The sequence below is a fragment of the Carcharodon carcharias genome, chromosome 14, assembly GCF_017639515.1.
Source record: "Carcharodon carcharias isolate sCarCar2 chromosome 14, sCarCar2.pri, whole genome shotgun sequence".
Lineage (NCBI taxonomy): Eukaryota > Metazoa > Chordata > Chondrichthyes > Lamniformes > Lamnidae > Carcharodon > Carcharodon carcharias.
The window spans coordinates 126,086,791-126,109,303 of NC_054480.1; the positions used below are offsets into that span (position 1 = coordinate 126,086,791).

Consider the following 22,513-nt stretch of genomic DNA (forward strand, 5'->3'; position numbering starts at 1 on the left):
GAATGGGCCCAAGGCCATCACTTTCAGGAGGTGGGGAGTCAGGAGGTGAGTTACTCATCGTAGAATTCCTAGTCTCTTACCTGCTCTTGTAGCCACAGTATTTATGTGGCCTATCCAGTTCAGTTCCTGGTCAATAGTAACCCCTAAGATGTTGATAGTGGGGGATTCAGCAATGGAAATGCCATTGAATGTCAAGGAGTGCCAGTGCCAGTGTGATACCAGGTATGTAGGCCGTACATCCCAAAGACTGGCGGAGCATATCAAACAGCATGTCCCAGCCACTGTTTGCAATGGGCAGGGTACAGACCATACCCAACCAGCCCATGCTTGCAAAACTCAAAACACAGTGCAAATCCGGGATGATTCCACCCGCAGTCTCGCGGGCAGGAAAAAGAACGTTTTATCCGTCGGCTGAAATGGCGGCGTTTTGCGCCGTTTTGTCCCATTCCCGGCAAATCCTGCCTCAATAATTGTGCATTCACAGGAAACACTCTGATTGCTGCCGGGTGTGCTTGGATTTGCCCGCCACACCCTGATCTCAGCGCTTCCTTGATCCAGGCACCATATTTAAAGTGTATCAGAGCGCAGCCTACTTCATGTCTAGAGACCAGACTGCTCCAAGCAACAGATAGCCTCAAAAGCAAAGTAGACAGCAGCTTTAACTTTAGTGATGCCTCTGGGGTACCTGCTGGATGCAGTGGAAGGTCACTGCGATTCCCCTACCCCCGCTCTGGCCGCAAGAGGTCAACCAGAGTTACCAATCCGTCCTGGGGGGCAGTGGCAGTGGTGGTCAGCACCACCGGAGCACAGGGGAGGTCAGCACCCAGTGCAGGAAGAGGATGAATGATTTCATCCGTTCCACCAGGGTAAGTCATCCACCTCATCACTCTCAACTCTCACACACACAAACCCATCACACATCCACAGGGATTTCACACCTCAAGGGACACCACCACTAACTCTCTCTCACACACCTTCACATCTCCATCAGGCTCATATCCTCTAGAGCTCGTGTCCTCATCCTGTCCATGGCACCGCTCAACACACAAACATTCCACACAGTGCCATGCCTCCTGCTCACACTCTCCCCTTCTGTTTTTATGCAAGAGATGTTCGGTCACAACAGGATGGAGAGGTCCCAGACCGGGCGTGGAGTGGCTGACATTAGGCCCCTCACTCACTTGGAGGAGTGTGCCATCGCGCTGACTGGTGAGGATGTGGACTGCGCCTGCAGCGACAGTGAGGTTGGCAGCGAACACCCAATCATCCCCCTCTCAATGCAACTGTGAGCGCTCTCTCTCCTGCTTTTGACTGTGCTGCCATACACTAATTATCTTTACTTTTGTTCACAGGGAGCTCTGCCAAGTGACCGACACCCTCAGCCAGCCAGTCCCTCAGCTCCATTCACATCATCACTTCCAGCTAAGACGATACCTCCTCCATTGAAGAAAGGAAATAAGCAGCCTGGAAGACCCATCATGGCGCTTACCCACACCCTCCACTGGCGCAGAGACACACATGTCTCAGTGGGACCCTGATCCAGAGCAGGCTTGGGTTCCCAATCTGGTGATCACTGCATGGACACATGTCCACAGCAGAAGGAGGCAGGTTCAGCCGAGCTCCCCGGCACTTGGAGGACTGCTGGAGAAGAGGTATCTGTGAAGTCCGAGTCAGATGACAAGCCTTAGGATTCGGCCTTCGGACTCATCCTGGAGAGTCAGCAGAAGGTGGGGGAAGATCACGTGGAGCTGTTGGAAGCCCTCAACAGAGTGGCATGTGAATCAGAGGAGTGCATCCACCTGCTCTCTGATGAAGTCATGCCCACATGTGTGTATATGGAGGTCTGCATGGGAAGGATAGCAGATGCTATGGAGACCCTGGTCCAGCAGAACACAGAGATGCACAGACAGACCTGTACTCCACTGTGGTAGCCATGGGTGAGCTCTTGCAGTGGCAACGTGAGAGAGAAACAGGTACCTCAACATCCCTCCAGGTGCTCCTTCCCTTCAAGGAGTCAAGCCTGGGCCCTCAGGCATCCAAAGGGAGGAGGAGTAGCAGTTGGACACTCCTGGGTCATCCATTCAGGAATCTCAGAGGCTGCCCTCTCCCTCTGTGTCCCCTTTGCCTGTGACCCCCCGCTCAACCTCATCCTCTGTCACCACAGAGGGAGCAGCTGGCCCACAGGAGGACAGCCAAAGCAAGCTGGGACCCTCAAGGCCTCAGATCTCCAGACGACGCATGCCGAAGTCATCAGAGACAACAGGGTCAACCATTGCACCAGCTGTCTCCACCCCTCCTGCAGATGTCAGGGCAGCACCTAGAAGAAGTGGTGGGCAAGAAGAATCAAAAATTTCTGATCACAAGTGGTTGCACAGGTGAACACATTTTGTCATTTTATGATCTAAAATTATATTCACTTTCACTGAATAATGTGTAATGGGATCTTTCAGCTTCATTTACAGGCTTCATGAGCCCTTCCCCGCACACCACCTCCACTAGCAGTTCAGATGCACGCAGCCAGATCATGAATGATTCTGGAGGGAGAAGTGTGTGTGTGGCAGGGCCTTTCAGAGTCTTGTGCGAGCACTCTCCCACACACACAGAGCCTTCCTCTATCACACTCATCTCACTGTCCCGAGCATTTTCAATGCTGCCTGCTGGGGTTCTTTCTCAGTTGTCCATCTGAGCTGACCTGAATCTCCGCCCACCCACCGATCACACTCCCATGAAGCACCTGTACCCGTCCAACACGAGGCTCCGCTCACTTTCAATTTGAGAAAAACTGTAGCCGTCACGTTTCTGCTCAGCTCCCCATCCTTTCCCCTCCTCCAGACACCCGTGTCCTTTCCCCCAACACTGGTTGACTCCCCTGGCACCACCTTCCATCTCCCCACCATCACCTACCAACACAAACCCTCGTCTTTCCTGGAAGTCCAGGTGCCTCTCCAAGTGGAGATAGATTAAGCTTGTTATGGACAAAGAAATAGACAAGTTGCCAAAAAATGTTTTGGATTGGGGAGAGCGGATTTTAGTAAAATAAGGCAGGATCTGGCCAAGGTAGACTGGGAACAGCTACTTGTTGGGAAATCTACAGAAGAGCAGTGTGGGGTGATCAAAAAGGAAATGACGATGTTACAGGATTTGCTCTGGGGTGGTAGGAAGGAGTAACAAGCCCAGAGAACCATGGATGACCAGAGATATTCAGGATATGATGAGAAGGAAAAGAGGCTTTTAGCAGGTACAAGGGGAGCAAATCAGTGGAGGCATTAGTGGAGTACAGAAAGTGCAGGGTGGAGCTTAAGAAAGCAATTCAGAAAGCAAAGAGGAGATATGAGAAGGCTCTGGCTGGTAAAAGTAGGGAAAATCCCAAGATATTCTATAAGTATATCAATGGGAAGAGGATAGCCAGGGAAAGAGTAGGGACCAAGGGGGAAATCTATGGGTGGAGCCAGAAGACATTGGTAAAGTGTTGAATGAATGCTTCACATCTGTCTTCACCCAAAAGAATGAGGATGAAGGTATCAAACTCGGGGAGAAAGACTACGAGGTTCTTGAGCAAATTGATATAGGGATTGACAAGGTATTGGAGGTGTTGGCAGGATTAAAAGTGGACAAATATCCAGGTCCGGATGATTTGTGTCCCAGACTGCTGAGGGAAGCAAGGGAGGAGATCGCAGGGGCTCTGACCCAAATTTTTAATTCCTCTCTGGCCACGGGGGAGGTGCCAGAGGACTGGAGAACAGCTAATGTGGTTCTGTTATTTAAGAAGGGTTGTAGAGATAAGCCAGGGAACTACAGGCCAGTGGTAGGGAAACTATTGGAGAAAATTCTGAAGGAGAGAATCTATCTCCACTTGGAGAGGCAAGGTTTGATCAGGGACAGTCAGCATGGCTTTGTCAGAGGGAGGTCATGCCTAACAAATTTGATTGAATTTTTTGAGGAGGTGACCAGGTGTGTAGATGAGGGTAGTGCAGTTGATGTAGTTTATATGGATTTCAGCAAAACCTTTCACAAGGTCCCACATGGGAGACTTATAAAGAAGGCAAATGCACACGGGATACAGGGTAATTTGATAAGGTGGATTCAAAATTGGCTTAGTTGTAGGAGACAGAGGGTGATGACAGAAGGATGCTTTAGTGACTGGAAGCCTGTGTCCAGTGGCATACCACAGGGATCTGTGCTGGGTCCCCTATTACTTGTCATTTATATAAATGACATAAATGACTATGTGGGGGGTAAGATTAGTAAGTTTGTGGATGACACAAAGATTGGCCGGGTGGTTAACAGTGAGGTTGAGTGTCTTGGGCTACAGGAAGATATAGACAGGATGGTGAAATGGGCAGATAAGTGGTAGATGGAATTTAACCCTGAAAAGTGTGAGGTGATACACTTTGGAAGGAGTAATTTGACAAGGAAGCAATCAATGAAAGGCATGATACTAGGGAGTTCTGAGGAACAATGGGACCTTGGCTTGTGTGTCCATAGATCTCTGAAGGCAGAGGGGCATGTTAGTGAGGTGGTGAAAAAGGCATATGGGACTCTTGCCTTATCAATCAAGGCATAGATTACAAAAGTAGGGAGATCATGTTGGAGTTGTATAAAACCTTGGTGAGGCCACAGCTGGAGTACTGTGTGCAGTTCTGGTTACCACATTATAGAAAGGATGTGATTGCACTGGAGGGGGTGCAGAGGAGATTCACCAGGATGTTGCCTGGGATGAAGCATTTAAGTTATGAAGAGAATTTGGATAGACTTGAGTTGTCTTCGTTGGAGCAGAGAAGACTGAGGGGCGACCTGATTGAGGTGTACAAGATTATGAGGGGCATGGACAGGGTGGATAGGGAGCAGCTGTTCACCTTAGCTGAAGGGTCAGTCATGAGGGGACATAAGTTCAAGGTGAGGGGCAGGTGGTTTAGGGGGGATGTGAGGAAAAACTTTTTTACCCAGAGGGTGTGATGGTCTGGAATGCGCTGCTTGGGAGGGTGGTGGAGGTGGGTTGCCTCACATCCTTTAAAAAGTACCTGGATGAGCACTTGGCATGTCATAACATTCAAGGCTATGGGCCAAGTGCTGGTAAATGGGATTAGGTAGGTAGGTCAGGTGTTTCTCACGTGTCAGTGCAGACTCGATGGGCCAAAGGGCCTCTTCTGCACTATGTGATTCTGTGAATGTGCACGTTCCCTACCTTTCTGAGAATCCCAACCCCATCCATATTGACCTCCCCGACCTCCTTCTTCCTACACCCAGGGTCCCTGTCTGCCTCCAAGACCCCACCAACCAGCCTTCTACAATTACCGTTGCACTTTCAGCTTCCCACCCTTCTGGCTCCCTCTGCCCTCTCTCATTCTCACCATTCCATCCTACCACGCCCACTCTGTTTGCTCCCCAGGAGGCAGTCATTGACTCCACAGACCCTTCCCTTGCACATTCATCTGGACATCTCTCCCCCTTAATCCCTCATTCACCCCGACTCCTTCCTCCTACTGGACTCCTTCCTGCCCCTGGACTACTTCTCCCCACTGAACTCCTTCCCTTCCACCTTCCTCCCTCTTTTCCTACGTCCCCAGTTGCTGCATTGTCCCCCATTGCAACCTCTTCCCCCATATGCACCCCCCTCACAACCTCATCCGCCGACACCTTCGTTCCCCCCCCGTCAAAGCCTTAGACCCTGCCCGACACCTTCCCTCCCTCCCAAACTCACCCACCCTGACATCTTTGTTCACCCCCTTCCTAACCTCACCCACCCTCCAATACCTTAGTTCCCACCTCCCAACCTCACCCACCCTGGTACACCTTCCTCCCGCAGTCAAACCTAGACCTTCCTCTCCCACCAACTCCCTCCATCGCCGATCATCTGTCACACCCCATGGCCAAGACCGTGATGTTCCAAGGCAGACCCAAGACATCAACGGAGACCCCCCACCTCCCGTGAGCTGCTTCGTGGCGGAGCCATGTCCATGAGAATCCACCCAGCATGCAATGCACATGTTCCTCCAGGGTCCGGTAGCTGTAGGGCTCCATAATCTTGTCCTCCTCCGATGTCTGCAATGTGAGCAAGGCCCTTATGGCAAGTCCCGACTCCTGTATGTCACACTTGTCCAGATGTGTTTTGGGTCAGTGTGTTTTCCTGCTGACATGGGTGGTAAATTTGATGTGGGGGGATGATCCAGCGAGCAGTCAAGGTGGTGAGATGCAAACAAATGCATTAAAATTAGGTTCCCGATGTTGGATGGCGGGAAAGACAGCCCCGCCATTGAGAGGTGGAGTGCACATCGCAAACTGGTTTCACAATGACATAAAACTGATTTTTGGCCTTCCCACCATGATGTCCAATGCCATTGGGGGCAGAAAATTCCAACCACTATGTCCAACATTAGATGTGATTCTGAAATACGACAACATTTGCAATTAATCCTCAGTGTGCTAAGAATTACGCTAACAAATAATTTAAGATTGTCAGTCGGACTCGCAATATGGCACATTTGCGTGCACTGGAAGCTACATATATTAATGCACAGGGCCCTGTCCTTTGCAGACAGAAAGAACATGTACACACATTTTGTTTAGCTGAAACAGGCACAATAAGTGACAGCTATTCACTGCTTCATTCCTCTGGGCAATGCCTTGACCAAAGGCAAGCTGCCTATTTTAAATTTTAAAAATGCTTGGCAGTTAACTGTCAGTCACCATCAACTGATGCATTCTCCATGGCAACACTTGTACCAGAGTCCACTTGCCAACCAATCAGCACTCTCTTCACATATAGTATAAATTGTTGTTTTTCCCTCATATTGGTATTCTTGCAAATTGTCCTGGTGCGTGCAAGACAGAAAGCTTCAACAAAAATTGTCCCTTTTTTCAGCAATGCTCAAGTTCTGTACTTGGAAGGAAGGCCATTGATGAAGCAGCTGAGAATGGTTGCACCTGGGATACTACCCTTAGGAACTCCTGCAGCGATGTCCTGGAATTGAGATGATTGACCACAACCATCTTCCTTTGTGCTAGGTATGACTCCAACCTGTGGACAGTTTTCTCCCTGATTCCCATTGACTCCAGTTTTGCTAGAGCTCCTTGATGCCACACTTGGTCAAATGAGGCCTTGATGTTAAGGGCAGTCACTCTCACCTCACCTCAGGAGTTCAGCTCTTTGTCCATGTTTGAACCAAGGCTGTAATGAGGTCAGGAGCTGAGTGGCCCTGGTGGAACCCAAACTGAGCATCAGTGAGCAGGTAATTGCTAAGCAAATGCTGCTTGATAGCACTGTTGATAACCATTCCATCACTTTACTGATGATCGAGAGTGGACTGATGGGGCAGTAATTGGCTGGGTTGGATTTGTCCTGCTTTTTGTGTACAGGACACACCTAGGCAATTTTCCACATAGCCGGGTAGATGCCAGTGTTGTGGCTGTACTGGAACAGCTTGGCTGGGGGCGTGGCAAGTTCTGGAGCACAAGTCTTCACTACTATTGCCGGAATATTGTCAGGGCCCATAGCCTTTGCACTATCTATTGCCTTCAGCCGTTTCTTGATATAATGTGGAGTGAACTCAATTGGCTCAAATCTGGCATCTGTGATGCTGGGGACCTACGGAGGGGGGCGAGATGGATCAGTCATTCAGCACTTCTGGCTAAGATTGTTGCAAGTGCTTCAGTCTTATCTTTTGCACTGATGTGCTGGGCTCCTCCATCATTGAGGATGGGGATATTTATGGCATCTCCTCCTCCAGTGAGTTGTTTAATTGTCCACCACCATTCACTACTGTTTTTTATTATTATTTATTCATGGGATGTGGGCATCACTGGTTAGGCCAGCATTTATTGCCCGTCCTTAATTGCCTTTGAGAACTGAGTGGCTTTCTAGGCCATTTCAGAGGGCATTTAAGAGTCAACCACATTGCTGTGGGTCTGGAGTCACATGTAGGCCAGATCAGGTAAGGACGGCAGATTTCCTTACCTAAAGGACATTAGTGAAAGGTGGGGATTTCCGGAGGAGACCGAGATCATCCACTCAGCATCTCTGGCTGAAGATTGTAGCAAATGCTTCAGCCTTATCTTTTGCACTGATGCGCTGGGCTCCTCCATCATTGAGGATGGGGATATTTGTGGATCCTCCTCCTCCAGTGAGTTGTTTCGTTGTCCACCACCATTCACAACTGGATGTGGCAGGACTGCAGAGCTTAGATCTGATCCGTTGGCTGTGGGATCGTTTAGCTCTGTCTATCATTTGCTGCTTACGCTGTTTGGCACACAGGCAGCCCTGTGTTAAAGCTTCATCAGGTTGATCCCTCATTTTTAGGTATGCCTGGTGCTGCTCTTGGCATGCCCTCCTGCACTCTTCATTGAACCAGGGTTGATCCCCTGGCTTGGTGGTAGTGGTAGAGTGGGGGATATGCTGGGCCATGAGGTTAGAGGTTGTGTTCGAGTACAATTCTGCTGCTGCTGATGGCCCTCAATGCCTCATGGATGCCCAGTCTTAAGTTGCTAGACCTGTTTAAAATCTATGCCATCTAGCATGTTTATAGCACCACACATGTTGGAGGGTATCCTTAATATCAAGACAGGACTTTATCTCCACACGACTGTGCGGTGGTCACTCCTACCGATACTGTCATGGACAGATGCATCTGTGGCAGGCAGGTTGGTGAGGATGAGGTCAAGTATGTTTTTCACTCTTGTTGGTTCCCTCACTACCTGCAGCAGACCCAGTCTAGCAGCTATGTCCTTTAGGACTCGGCCAGCTCATTCAGTAATGGTGCTACCGAGCTACTCTTGGTGATGGACATTGAAGTCCCCCACAAGGAGTTCATTCTGCGCCCATGCCACCCTCAGTACTTCCTCCAAGTGGTGTTCAACATGGAGGAGCACTGATTCATCAGCTGAGGGAGGGTGGTACGTGGTAATCAGCAGGAGGTTTCCTTGTCCATGTTTGACCTGATGCCATGAGACTTCATGGGGTCCGGACTCAATGTTAAGGACTCCTGAGGCAACTCCCTCTTGACTGTTTAGCACTGTGCCACCTCCTCTAGTGGTCCTGTCCTATTGGTCGGACAGGACATACCCAGGGATGGTGATGGTGGTATCTGGGACACTGTCTGAGGTATGACTTGGTGAGTATGACCATGTTAGGCTGTTGCTTGACTAGTCTGTGAGACAGCTCTCCCAATTTTGGCACAAGCCCCCAGATGCTAATAAGGAGGACTTTGCAGGGTCGACAGAGTTGGTTTTGCTGTTGTCATTTCCGGTGCGTAGGCTGATGCTGGATAATCTGTCCAGTTTTATTCCTTTCAGCCTTTGTCGTGATTCGATACAACTGAGTAGCTTGCTAGGCCATAAGAGTCAACCACATTGCTGTGGGACTGGAGTCACATGTAGGCCAGACCAGGTAATGACAGCAGATTTCCTTCCCTAATTGCCATTAACGAACTAGATGGGTTTTTACAACAATCGTTTTATAGTGACCATTAGACTAGTCTTTAGACTCCAGGTTTTTTTATTAATTGAATTTAAATTCCACCAGTTGCCGTGGTAGGATTTGAACCCCTGTCCCAGGACATTAACCTGGCCTTTGGTTTACTAGTCTAGTGACGTTACCACTACACCACCCTTTGTCAGTCTGCCTGTCTGGGCTGGATGAGCAGATATTTCCTCTGACTAAATATTGGGAAGACTGAAGCCATTGTTTTCCATCTCCACCACAAACTTCATTCCTAATCCACTGACTTCATCTCTCTTCTTGTCGTGTGTCTGAGGCAGAACCGGACTGTTTGCATGCTTGATGTCATATTTGCCACCAAGATGAGCTTCCCACTGTAAACCTGTGCCATCTCTAAGACCACCTATTTCATTTCTGTATTATCGCCTGTCCCTGTTGCTGCCTCAGCTCATCTGCTGCTGAAACCCTGATCCATGCCCTTATTACCTTTACATTTGTTTATTCCAACACACCGCTCCCGCATTTTATCCTCCATAAACTTGGTGTCACTTAAAGCTCTCCTGCTCCTGTCCTAACTTGCACCAGGTCCCATTTATCCATCATTTCTGTGTTTGCAGACCTACACTGGCTGCTGGTTAAGCAACTCCTTGATTTTAAAACTCTTATCCTCACTTTCAAATCTCTCCATGGCCTCACTCCTCCCTAACTCTGTAATCTCCTCCACCCCTTTATAAACTTCCAAGATCTCCATTCTCCTTCCAATTCTGGCCTCTTGAGCATCGCAGATTTTAACAGTTTCACGGAAAATGCTGGGAGTACTCAGCAGCTCAGGTAGCGTCTGTGGAGTGAGCAACAGAGTTAACATTTCAGGTTGATGACCTTTCATCAGATGAAGCTTAGTTCCAAATAAAGGTCATGACCTGAAACATTAACTCCGTATCTCTCTCCACAGATGCTGCTAGACCCGTTGAGTACTCCCAGCATTTTCTGTCTTTATTTCAGATTTCCAGCAGCCGCAGTATTTTGCCTCTATTTAATCATTTTGCCAACGGCGGCTGCACCTTCAGCTACCAAGGCCCTTCCTAAACAAAAACAGAATTACCTGGAAAAATTCAGCAGGTCTGGCAGCATCAGCAGAGAAGAAAAGAGTTGACGTTTCGAGTCCTCGTGACCCTTCAACAGAACCCGTTCTGCCGAAGGGTCATGAGGATTTGAAACGTCAACTCTTCTTCTCTGCCGATGCTGCCAGACCTGCTGAGTTTTTCCAGGTAATTCTGTTTTTGTTTTGGATTTCCAGCATCCGCGGTTTTTTTGTTTTTATCTTTTTGGCCCTTCCTAAGCCTCTTTGCCTCTCTTTCCTCCTTCAAGATGTCCATTGAAACCTAACTCTTTGGCTATGCTTTTGGTCACAGGTCCTAATAGCAGTTCATGTAGCTCGGTATGAAATTATGTTTTCTAATGCCCATGGAAAGAAGTTTGGGACGTTATACAATGTGAAAGGTGCTATATTAACACAAGATGTTGGGTGGGATTTTCCGGCCCTGTACACTGCCAAGATCATCCAGTCCGGCAGAAAGTCATTGGACTTTTGGCTGGACCACCGAATCTCCCACAGTGGGTCCCACTACCGGCCCCTGGAAAATCCCAGCCCTTTTACCTTGTTTAGCTTGTTGTTCGACCAGAACTTCTTTGCTTTTGTACTCTATGCTTTAATAAAGCCAGGAATCTTGTATTTTTTTAAAACAGCTTTCTCAATTTGACCAATGATTTGTGTATGTACACTCCAGGTCTCTTTGTTCCTGCATCCTCTTTAAAACCATACCTCCAGTTTACATTATTACCTGGAAAAACTCAGCAGGTCTGGCAGCATCGGCGGAGAAGAAAAGAGTTGACGTTTCGAGTCCTCATGACCCTTCGACAGAACATGAGGACTCGAAACGTCAATTCTTTTCTTCTCTGCCGATGCTGCCAGACCTGCTGAGTTTTTCCAGGTAATTCTGTTTTTGTTTTGGATTTCTAGCATCCGCAGTTTTTTTATTTTTATCTCCAGTTTACATTGCCTCCCTTCATTCTTCCGACTAAAACAAACCACTTAACATTTTACAGCATTAAATTTCATCCGCTATGTGTCTGCACAGTCTATGTCTTCCTGAAGTTTGTTACTATCCTCCTCGCTGTTTATTACGTTTCCGAGTTTTGTGTCATCTGCAAACTTTGAAACTATTCCCTGTGTACCCAAGTGCAGGCCATTAAGGTATATTTCAAAAAGAGCAGTGGTCCCAACACCAGCCACTGGGGAGCAGCACTATATACTTCCTTCCAGCGTCTGAAAAACAACCATTTGCCGCTGTTCTCTGCTTTCTGTTCCTTAGCCTATTTTGTGTCCATGCAGTCATTGTCCCCTCAATCCCAAGTACTCCAAGTTTGACTCTATTATGTGGTACATTGTGAAATGCCTTTTCAAATTCCATATAAACAACATGAGTGACACTGCCGTCATTCACCCACTCTGTTACTTCATCAAAGAACACACTTCCAGCCACACCTACAAGCTGTACCTGTCCTGGGAGTGTTTGATGGGGACAGTGTAGAGGAAGATTTACTCTGTATCTAACCCTGTGCTGTACCAGTCCTGGGAGTGTTTGATGGGGACAGTGTAGAGGGAGCTTTACTCTGCATCTAACCCTGTGCTGTATCTGCCTTGGGAGTGTTTGATGGGGACAGTGTAGAGGGAGCTTTACTCTGTATCTAACCCTGTGCTGTACCTGTCCTGGGAGTGTTTGATGTGGACTGTGTAGAGGAAGCTTTACTCTGTATCTAACCCTGTGCTCTATCTGCCTTGGGAGTGTTTGATGGGGACAGTTTTAATCTTTAGTGTTCTCACCAGTTGTCAAAAATGCAAAATCTTCCCAGAGTCTAACATCACCTTGACAAACATAAAATTCAATAAATAAGCACCAGAAGGTAAGTTCCTCAAGCACGACACTGCCAGTGGCCTGTTAACATTCCGTGATTGAGGAGCTGCTGATCTTGCCGAATGGTCCCCTTTGCAGCCCTCCCCCCACTGAGAACTTAGAATTGTGAAAATACACTTGCAAGGGAAGGAAAAGGGTTTAACCTGAATTCTACCTTGCGATTGTGTTTGTGCCCCTTTGGCCATAGTTCGAACCCTCATTGAAGTTCCATGTCTAGATTCCCAATAAAGAATATTCCTGGGATGAGGTACTGGAGGATGGGGTAATGGTCAGCAGGACTGAAACAGCGAGTGTTTGCCTTACCTTTCACACACGCGTACAGTCCAGGCAGCTATAATCCACGAAGAGATACTAAAGACCAGGAGCACGGTCCCTGGACAAATTGTCATGAGAGTCTTCATTACAAAGCGAGTATTGAAGTTTATCTTGTTTAGAGCTCCAATGCTTCGAGACGAGGCGTCCGTAAATAGTTTACTGTGGAGCAACATCACCCTGGCAATCAGATAGAGTCTTAGGAACATAGGGATGGAGAGGATAATGTCTACGTCTGCATTGGCCATTGATGTCGCATAAGTGAAGGCGAGACGTGCAGTCCATGTGAAGATATACTGCCCAGGGATTGGGTGGATTGCACACACCAGCAGCTCCAGGCAGATGAAAAATATCCTTTCATATGTCATGGCTATTCTCCAATCATCAGCTCCATTGTCAACCATGAAGAGCTGGAAGGCAAGAAACAGATGGCAGGATTAGGCCTGAGGAAGTCATAGGAACAGGAGAAGACCATTCTGCCTCGAGAGACTGCTCCACTTTTCAGTTAGATCTTGGTTGATCTGTATCTAACCCACCTTGGTTCCAAACCACCTAATATCCTTACCCAACAAAAATCTCTCAATCTCTGTTTTGACATTTTCAATAGACCCCTCTCAACATCAAAGGCTTTTTTGGGGAGAGAGTTCCAGATTTCCACTCCTCTTTGTGCAAAGAAGCGCTTCCTGACATCACCCCTGAACGGCCTGGCTCGGATTTGAAGGTTTCTCCCCCTTATTCTGGACTCCTCAGCCAGAGGCAATAGTTTCTCTCTACCAAAGCAAATCCCTTAATCAACAATTAGATTGCAAAAAGGGAACAGTCTGTCATAGGCTGTAGGGAAAGAGTGATTAAAAATCAAAAATGAACATCGTAGAACATTTCTCTTTTTTCTGGCTCTGTACATGCTTAAAAATGGTTAAATCTCTAACATTGTCCAGTTCTGGTTAAAAATTATTGATCCGAATCGCTAACTTTGTTTCTCTCTCCGTAAAAGTTACCTCACCCGCTGAGAGTTTCAAATTTAGAGCAACCACTGTATTTTGTTTTTAGCTTTTTGTCCCCCCTCTTTCTTTCAGGTGTTGGCCCGACAGAATTAAAAGTAAAAACTGCCTGGTACCATAAGAGAGAAATTGGGATCAATTATCTCCAAGAATTCTAGGGCTCGGAGGCCTTGTATCGAATCCAACACATGGAACCAGCTTGTTAATTGGGCGAGGGCAAATAAATCAATTCCCTTTCAATCCCCATTGTGAGAAATCCCTGATCCGAGTTTAAAACTCAAAAGCATTGTTTCAATCGTAAGCAATGTTCTCAATTATTTATTGTAGTGAGCAGCCCTGGTCACAATGCAAAAGAGTCTGCCTCTAACACTCTCTGACACAGCTCTTACAATGCTGATAGTTTGATGGTTGCTTCTAGAATCTTCTAGGCTATCATATTTCCCCACCCATCCCCATCCCTCACTCCTTCCCTCTCACCCCTACATATATTGCAACTTCCATCCCAGCGCCTGAGGTTGCCCCTGTAGATAATGTAATCAATTCAGAGAGATTTCAACGCAGCGCTAAAGCACCACAAATAGTTTCACACACGAGGAGTGGCTGAGAGGATCTTCCCTCACTGTGGTCAATCAATGATAAAAATCTAAATTTTAGTAACAGAAGGTGCTGGGGACACACAAAGCTAGTCTTTCGGAAAGAGACAGGGATGAGTTAATGTGTTAGGTATGGGTTGCCAACACTCCAGGATTGACCTGGAATCTCTAGCAATTAAAGATTCACCTCCAGGACATCACAGCAGATGCCACCCAGGAGAGAAAGCATCCTCCGGAGGGCTCCAGCGCCACAGATGCCAGTCTTCAGCCAATTCAATTCACTCCACGCGATATCAAGAAACGGCTGAAGGCACTGGAAACTGCAAAGGCTATGGGCCCTGACAATATTCTGGCAATAGGACTGAAGACTTGTGCTCCAGAACTTGCTGTGCCCCTAGCCAAGCTGTTCCGGAAAGCTACAACACTGGCATCTACCCGGCTATGTGGAAAATTACCCAGGCATGTCCTGCACACAAAAAGCAGGACAAATCCAACCCAGCCAATTACTGCCCCATCAGCCTACTCTCGGTCACTAATAAAGTGATGGAAGGTGTTGTCGACAGTGCTATCAAGCAGCACTTACTCAGACACAACCTGCTCACTGATGCTCAGTTTGGGTTCCACTTGAACCAACCAGCTGCTGACCTCATTACAGCCTTGGTTCAAACAAGAGCTGAGCTCCAGAGGTGAAGTGAGAGTGACTGCCCTTGACATCAAGGCAGTATTTGACTGAGTGTGGCATCAAAGAGCTCTAACAAAATTGAAGTCACTCGGAATCGGTGGGAAAACTCTCCACTGGTGGGAGTCATAACTAGCACAAAGGAGATGGTTGTAGTGTTTGGAGGTCAATCGTCTCAGTCCCAGGACATCACTGCAGGAGTTCCTCAGGGTATTGTCCTCAGCCCAACCATCTTCAGCTGCTTCTTCAATGAACTTCCCTCCATCATAAGGTCAAAAGTGGCTACAAGAGCAGGTCAGAGGTTGGGAATCCTGAGATGAGTAACTCACCTCCTGACTCCTCAAAGCATGTCCACCATCTACAAGGCACAAGTCAGGAGTGTGATGGAATACTCTCCACTTGCCTGGATGTGTGCATTTCCAACAACACTCAAGCAGCTTGACACCATCCAGAACAAAGCATGTTTGGCACCCCATCCACCTCTAACATCCATGCCCTCCACTTCCGATGCACAGTGACAGCAGTGTGTACCATCTACAAGATACACTGCAGGAACTCACTAAAGCTCCTCTGATGGCATCTTCCAAACCCACAACCTCAACCAACTAGAAGGACAAGGGCAGCAGATAGATGGGAACACCACCACCTGGAAGTTCCCCTCCAAATCATTCACCATCCTGACTTGGGAATATATCGCTGCTCCTTCACTGTCGCTGGGTCAAAATCCTGGAACTCCCTTCCTAACAGCACTGTGGGTGTATCTACACCATGTGGACTGCAGTAGTTCAGGAAGGCAGCTCACCACCACCTTCTCAAGGGCAATTAGGGATGGACAATAAAAATGCTGGCCCAGCCAATGAAGCCCACATCTCATGAAAGAATTTTAAAAAATGATTCATCTAATCAGGCCATCCAAGACTTCATTCTTTTCCAAATTGGCTGTAGGATGTTGGGATGCTGCGATGATGGAATGGGACAGAACCTCCTGGAATCTGTCCAAGCATCGTTTGTAACTCTGACAGAAGGGGAGCCTTGCATTGAAAATTGGAATGGTTAAGTCCCTTCCAAGGGCTAGTTAAAGAGGGAGAGAGGAAGGATGGAGAGCACAAGTAAAAATGAAAGAGACAGGACATCCCAAATACCTTGCAGCCAATGCAGCAAGACCTGGACAATATTCAGGCTTGGGTTGATAAGTGGCAAGTAGCATTTGCGCCACACAAGTGCCAGACAATGACCATCTCCATCTAAAAAGAGTCCAACCATCTCCCCTTGACATTCAACAGCATTATCATCACTGAATCCCCCACTATCAACATCCTGGGAGTTACCATTGACTAGGATGCGAACTGGACCAGCCATCTAAATACTGTGGCTACAAGGGCAGGTCAGAGGCTGGGAATTCTGTGGTGAGTAACTCACCTCCTGACTTCCCAAAGCCTGTCCACTATCTACAAGGCACAAGTCAGGATTGTGATGGAATACTCTCTACTTGCTTGGATGAGTGCGACTCCAACAACATTCAAGAAACTTGACATCATCCAGGACAAAGCAGCCCACTTGATTGGCACCACATCTACAAACATTCACTCCCTCCACCACCAATGCCCAGTAGCAGCAGTGTGCACCAACTATAAGATGCACTGCCGAAACTCAACAGGGCTCCTTCGTCAGCACCTTCCAAACTCACAACGTCCTCCCTCTAGAAAATCAAGAGCAGCAGATAGATGGGAGCACCATCACCTGGAAGTTCCCCTCCAAGTCACTCACCATCCTGAATTGGAAATATATCACCGTTCCTGTTGCTGGGTAGAAATCGTGGAACTGTTGCTGGGTAGAAATCCTGGAACTCCCTCCCTAACAGCACAGTGGGTGTACCTACACCACAGGGACTGCAGCTGTTCAAGAAGGCAGCTCACCACCACCTTCTCAAGAGCAATTAAGGATGGGAATAAATACTGACCTAGTCAGCGACGCCACCCATATCCCATGAAAGAATAAATTTAAAAAAGGGAAGTACTACTGAAGCATGGTTGACGCCGGAAATGCAGTAGCCAATTTGCGCACAGCAAGATTCCACAAACAGTAATGGGATAATTGACCAATAGATAATCCACTTTAGTAATATTGGCTATGGGATAAATATTGGCCTGAACAAGATGAGAATTGGCACTGGGATTATGTGCTCAAGTCTCTGGAGAGGGTCTCAAACTCACAACCTTCTGACACAGAGGCAAGAGGGAAGCCCACAGAACCAAAGTTGACACCTCACACAAAGGAAAATAAATATTTAATGCAGGTTGAATGTTAAAATTCAGAAATGCTAATAAAAGAGTTGTCAGATAGTTCCACCAGAAATTATTTTAACAAGAATGTTTTGCAATTAATGCATCTGTTTAGACATAAATCATTGGAAGTTTAATGCTTCACTGGATAGATTAACATATTTCACATGTTATATTGAAGATGTCTAGTTTTAAATCCCTTTGCAACTGAGTGATGGGAAAGAACACTGTAGGCCTAAGAAGGATGGATCCGGAGTGGAGGTTGTTAGGGGCAACTGCAGAGGCAACCAGTATTTTTGGGGCTCAAGGCCCCAAGAGTTCTTAAAGTGGTTCTGCTGGTAAATTCAAACTTAATGGCAAACTTAATTAGGACAAATAACTTAACATAATTTTTAAAAATGATAAAAGGAAACAGCCAGCAATTTCTGACAAGCCTTCTGTGCTGTGGGATTCGGCATTCTCTTGGCTGGTCTCCCAAATGCACCCTCTGTAAACCTGAGCTCATTTAAAACTCTGCCCCCCGTATCATAACTCACACCAAGCCCTGTTCACCCATCACCACCATGGCAATGTCACAATTTTAAAATTTTCAATCTTGTTTTCCAACCCTTCCATGACTTTCCCACAAACCAACACCCCCCCACCCCCCACCCCCCCAACCCCCACCCCCTGCCGCCTCCCTATCTCTGTAACCTCCTTCAGCCCCACAATCCTCCAAGATCAATCCACCCACCCAATTCTGGCCTTTCACATGTCCCCAAGTTTCATCACTCCACCATTGGTGGCCATGTCTTCAGCTGCATGGGCCCTAAACTCTGGAATTACCTCCTTTAGCTTCTCCATCTCTCCCTTTCCTCTTTTAAGATGTTTCTTGAAAACCCACCCCTTTGACCAAATTTTGGTCACCTGCCCTAATATCTCCTTATGTAACTCAGTCTCAAAGCACCTTGGGATGTTTTGTACTATGTTTAAGGTGCTATATAAATTCAAACCGTTGTTATGATCTTTTTAAAGCCATTCTGGTACCTTCGTTACACATGATTAACAGCACACAACAACATGAAGGAGTCCTTCCTTCAGAAAGTACCTGAGGCCCAGCTTATTGGAGGGGCTAAAATTTAGCACCAGAGAAATAGTAATAATCATAGGCTGCGCATTTCTTCTGTTCTATTCATTTATGGGATGAGGGCTGTTATTATCCATCCCTAATTGCCCTTGAGAAGATGGTGGTGAGCTGCCTTCTTGAACCACTGCAGTCCATGTGGTGTTGGTACGCCCACAGTGCTGTTAGGGAGGGAGTTCCAGGATTTTGACCCAGCGACAGTGAAGGAACGGCGATATTCTTCCAAGTCAGGATGATGAGTGGTTTGGAGGGGAAATTTTTGTTTCAGTGCTCGGTGCCCTCACCCTGAAAGAACAGTGTCCAAAGCCGCACTCTGCGCCCTTTGTTCCTTTGAATCCAGTCACAGAATAAATGATTAAATGGGAGGAGAACGAGAAAGAAGAAAGTCATGGTAATCCGAAATGAATTATTGAGGTTGGGCTGGATCAGCTCCAAAAGAGGTTTCAAAAGGAACTTGTAAAGATTAGTTCCCCTTTCAAAAGCAGCTCATTCTGTGGCTGGTGCAGTCCATGTGGCCACTGGTTTGCAATGAGAGGCTGCTGATCTCCCGCTCAGCTCTAGCTGTGAGGAATCCAGCCCAGGGAGGCCCCACTGACTCACTTAGGGCTTGTTGCACCCAGGATGATGCTGGACTCACAGACTAAGAAGGTTCCTGTGCCGCTGAGCTCAGTTTGGGAGAGATGCTGCAAGTGGCTTCATGCTCTCCATTAGGTAGTAGCAAATTCCCAAGTATCCTCATCCTGTGACCTTTGGAAAAAAAACGGAGTAATTCGTGGCGATAACATGCAAAGGTAAAATACACAGCACCACAGCACACACAGGAGCAGCATTTCAGAAAGAGCAATAGAGCTCGAACGCAAGCACGTTAGACCAAGGCTTGACCGTAATGCTTTGACTGGTCAAATAACCTACCGACAACTCGCTATCCAGTCCCACACTTGAGAAAAGGTCAGCTGTACCATGTGCTGAGGCTGTTGGACCCCAGTCAAAGCCTGGGAGAAGGGGAAGGCAAAAGGAAGAGGAGGAGTAAGGGGGAAAGACTTGGAAGAAAGGTTAGGTCCTTACCTGAATCTCTCGAGCATGATACACAACAATGAGACCCAGTAATATTACAGTGGAGAGGCTGATAAGGCATTTGAGTGCGAGGGAATACAGAGACGCCTGCAAGACAACAGAGAAAACTGGTTACATTTATATAGAGAACCCAATTAGCAAAGCTGACAGGAATCTCGGAATGACTCTCTCTAAAAGACAACTTCAGCTACAAAGATAAGTATTCTAAGAACAAGAAAGGGCTATTTGGATTAATAAACCTCATCCTTCAATCCCACCTACCCACCTTAGCACCAACCCTCAATCCCACTTAGTTAGTTCTGTATTAATTGTGTTTAATTGTATGCAGGTTGTGGGCATTAACTGGGGATTCATTGGTGCTCCTATAAGTAGGAACAGACCAAAATGGTGGTGGTTGGGTTAGGAGGTACATGTTGCTAATGTATGTATAGCCCTGTAAATAAAAGCTTATCAAAGTATGTAAAGATTTGCTCCAGTTCAATCCTTCACCACCTGGCTTATGGAGAATAACAATCTACCCACCTTCTCCCCATTTTCCTCAACACTATCTACCCACCTTCTCCCCATTGTCCTCAACACTATCTACCCACCTTCTCCCCATTGTCCTCAACACTAACTACCCACCTTCTCCCCATTGTCCTCAACACTATCTACCCACCTTCTCTCCATTTTACTCAAAACTACCTACCCACCTTCTCCCCATTGTCCTCAACACTACCTACCCACCTTCTCCCCATTGTCCTCAACACTACCTACCCACCTTCTCCCCATTGTCCTCAACACTATCTACCCACCTTCTCCCCATTGTCCTCAACACTATCTACCCACCTTCTCCCCATTTTCCTCAAAACTACCTACCCACCTTCTCCCCATTGTCCTCAACACTATCTACCCACCTTCTCCCCATTGTCCTCAACACTATCTACCCACCTTCTCCCCATTTTCCTCAAAACTATCTACCCACCTTCTCCCCATACCCCTCAACGTCACGTAACCACATTCTCCTCAAATACCTCAACCCCGGCTACTCATCTTCTTTCCTTATCCAAAGTTGTGATGTTGTTCCGTACCAACACTATACATAAACAAACACTGTATGAAGTTTTATCTTTTTAACTCAGCACCCTAAGTTCCTCCATCTCCCAATACCAGACCTGTCCCCACCAGTACTGTACCCCAGTGTTATACAGTGACAGACCTGTGCCCACCAGTACTGTACCCCAGTGTTATACAGTGACAGACCTATCCCACAATTACAGTGTCCCAGTGTTATACAGTGACAGCCTTGTACCCACCACTACTGTATCCCAGTGTTATACAGTGAGAAACCTGTCCCCACTAGTGCTGTACCCCAGTGACAGACCTGTATCCACCAGTACTGTGTCCCAGTGTTATACAGTGACAGATCTGTCCCCACCAGTACTGTACCCCAGTGTTATACAGTGACAGACCTGTGCCCACCAGTACTGTACCCCAGTGTTATACAGTGACAGACCTGCCCCACAATTACAGTGTCCCAGTGTTATACAGTGACAGCCTTGTACCCACCACTACTGTATCCCAGTGTTATACAGTGAGAAACCTGTCCCCACCAGTACTGTACCCCAGTGTTATACAGTGACAGCCCTGTGCCCACCAGTACTGTACCCCAGTGTTATACAGTGACAGACCTGTCCCCACCAGTACTGTACCCCAGTGTTATACAGTGTCAGTCCTGTCCCCACCAGTACTGTACCCCAGTGTTATACAGTGTCAGTCCTGTCCCCACCAGTGCATATCCCAGTGTCATACAGTGTCAGTCCTGTCCCCACCAGTGCATATCCCAGTGTTATGCCCCACCAGTACTGTACCCCAGTGTTATACAGTGACAGACCTGTGCCCACCAGTACTGTACCCCAGTGTTATACAGTGACAGACCTGTCCCCACCAGTACTGTACCCCAGTGTTATACAGTGACAGACCTGTGCCCACCAGTACTGTACCCCAGTGTTATACAGTGACAGACCTGTGCCCACCAGTACTGTACCCCAGTGTTATACAGTGACAGACCTGTCCCCACAAGTACTGTACCCCAGTGTTATACAGTGACAGACCTGTCCCCACAAGTACTGTACCCCAGTGTTATACAGTGACAGATAAGAAACCTTACTTCTTTAACCTTTCGTCATAAATCACTTTTCAGTAGCTAGGATCACAATCAATCGAGTCTTGCTGAGGCATCATGTAAAACGGTTAAATAAAAAAGTTGATAATTGAGCACTCTGTATTGAAATGTACTTACTCACTGTCTCATTGGGTGACCATCAAGGTTATCTGACACTTGGGTAAACAAGGTATTGTAAAAATAAAAATTTGCATTTATATAGCACCTTTCACAACCTCAGGACGCCCCAAAGCGTTAAACAGCCAATTAAGTATTTTGGAATTATAGTCACTGTTGTATTGTAGGAAATGCGACTGTACAATTTGCGCACAGCAAGATCCCACAAACAGCAATACAGTAAATGCCCAGGTGATCAGGTTTGTATAAGCGATATTGTTTGAGGGATAAACGTTGGCCAAGAACCCAGGGAAAACTCCCCTAAGTTGAGTCACACCATGGACCTTTTACCAGCTGAGAGGGCAGTCAGGGCCTCGGCTTAATATCTCATCTAAAAGACAGCACTGCCAATAGTGCAGTATTCCCTCAGTACTGCTCTGCAATGTCAGACTGAATTCTGTGCTCAAATCTCTGGAGTGGGACTGGAACTCACAACTTTCGGACTCGGAGGCAGAAAGGTTACCTACTGAGCACCATTTGACAACTTGTGGTTACAGGCTTTTGCAAATACCTGTCCTGGGCAAGTGTCTGTACAACCAAGCGATACCCATCTTCTCATCATCCCCTTCAGCCCTTCTTTCTGTCTCCAAATAAGCTTTCAATTGTCTTTTTAAATAAAATATGCAATATTTATAACCACAGAAACAGCCCATTCAGACCACACTAACCTCAGAAATGCACTAGAGCAGACAGAACACTAATCTCAGACACAAACTATAGC

General features: G+C 47.2%; 1 protein-coding gene across 1 annotated transcript in view; it reads right to left on the reverse strand.

Moving 5' to 3' along the window:
• kcnn1a (potassium intermediate/small conductance calcium-activated channel, subfamily N, member 1a) overlaps nucleotides 1-22,513 on the reverse strand; it is a 75,484-nt gene that overhangs the window by 30,091 nt on the left and 22,880 nt on the right. The window contains exons 2-3 of the mRNA XM_041204778.1: nucleotides 19,464-19,559; nucleotides 12,712-13,130 (exon numbers count right to left, since the gene is read on the reverse strand). Coding sequence (XP_041060712.1) covers nucleotides 12,712-13,130; nucleotides 19,464-19,559 — 515 coding nt within the window. The remainder of the gene's footprint in view (nucleotides 1-12,711; nucleotides 13,131-19,463; nucleotides 19,560-22,513) is intronic.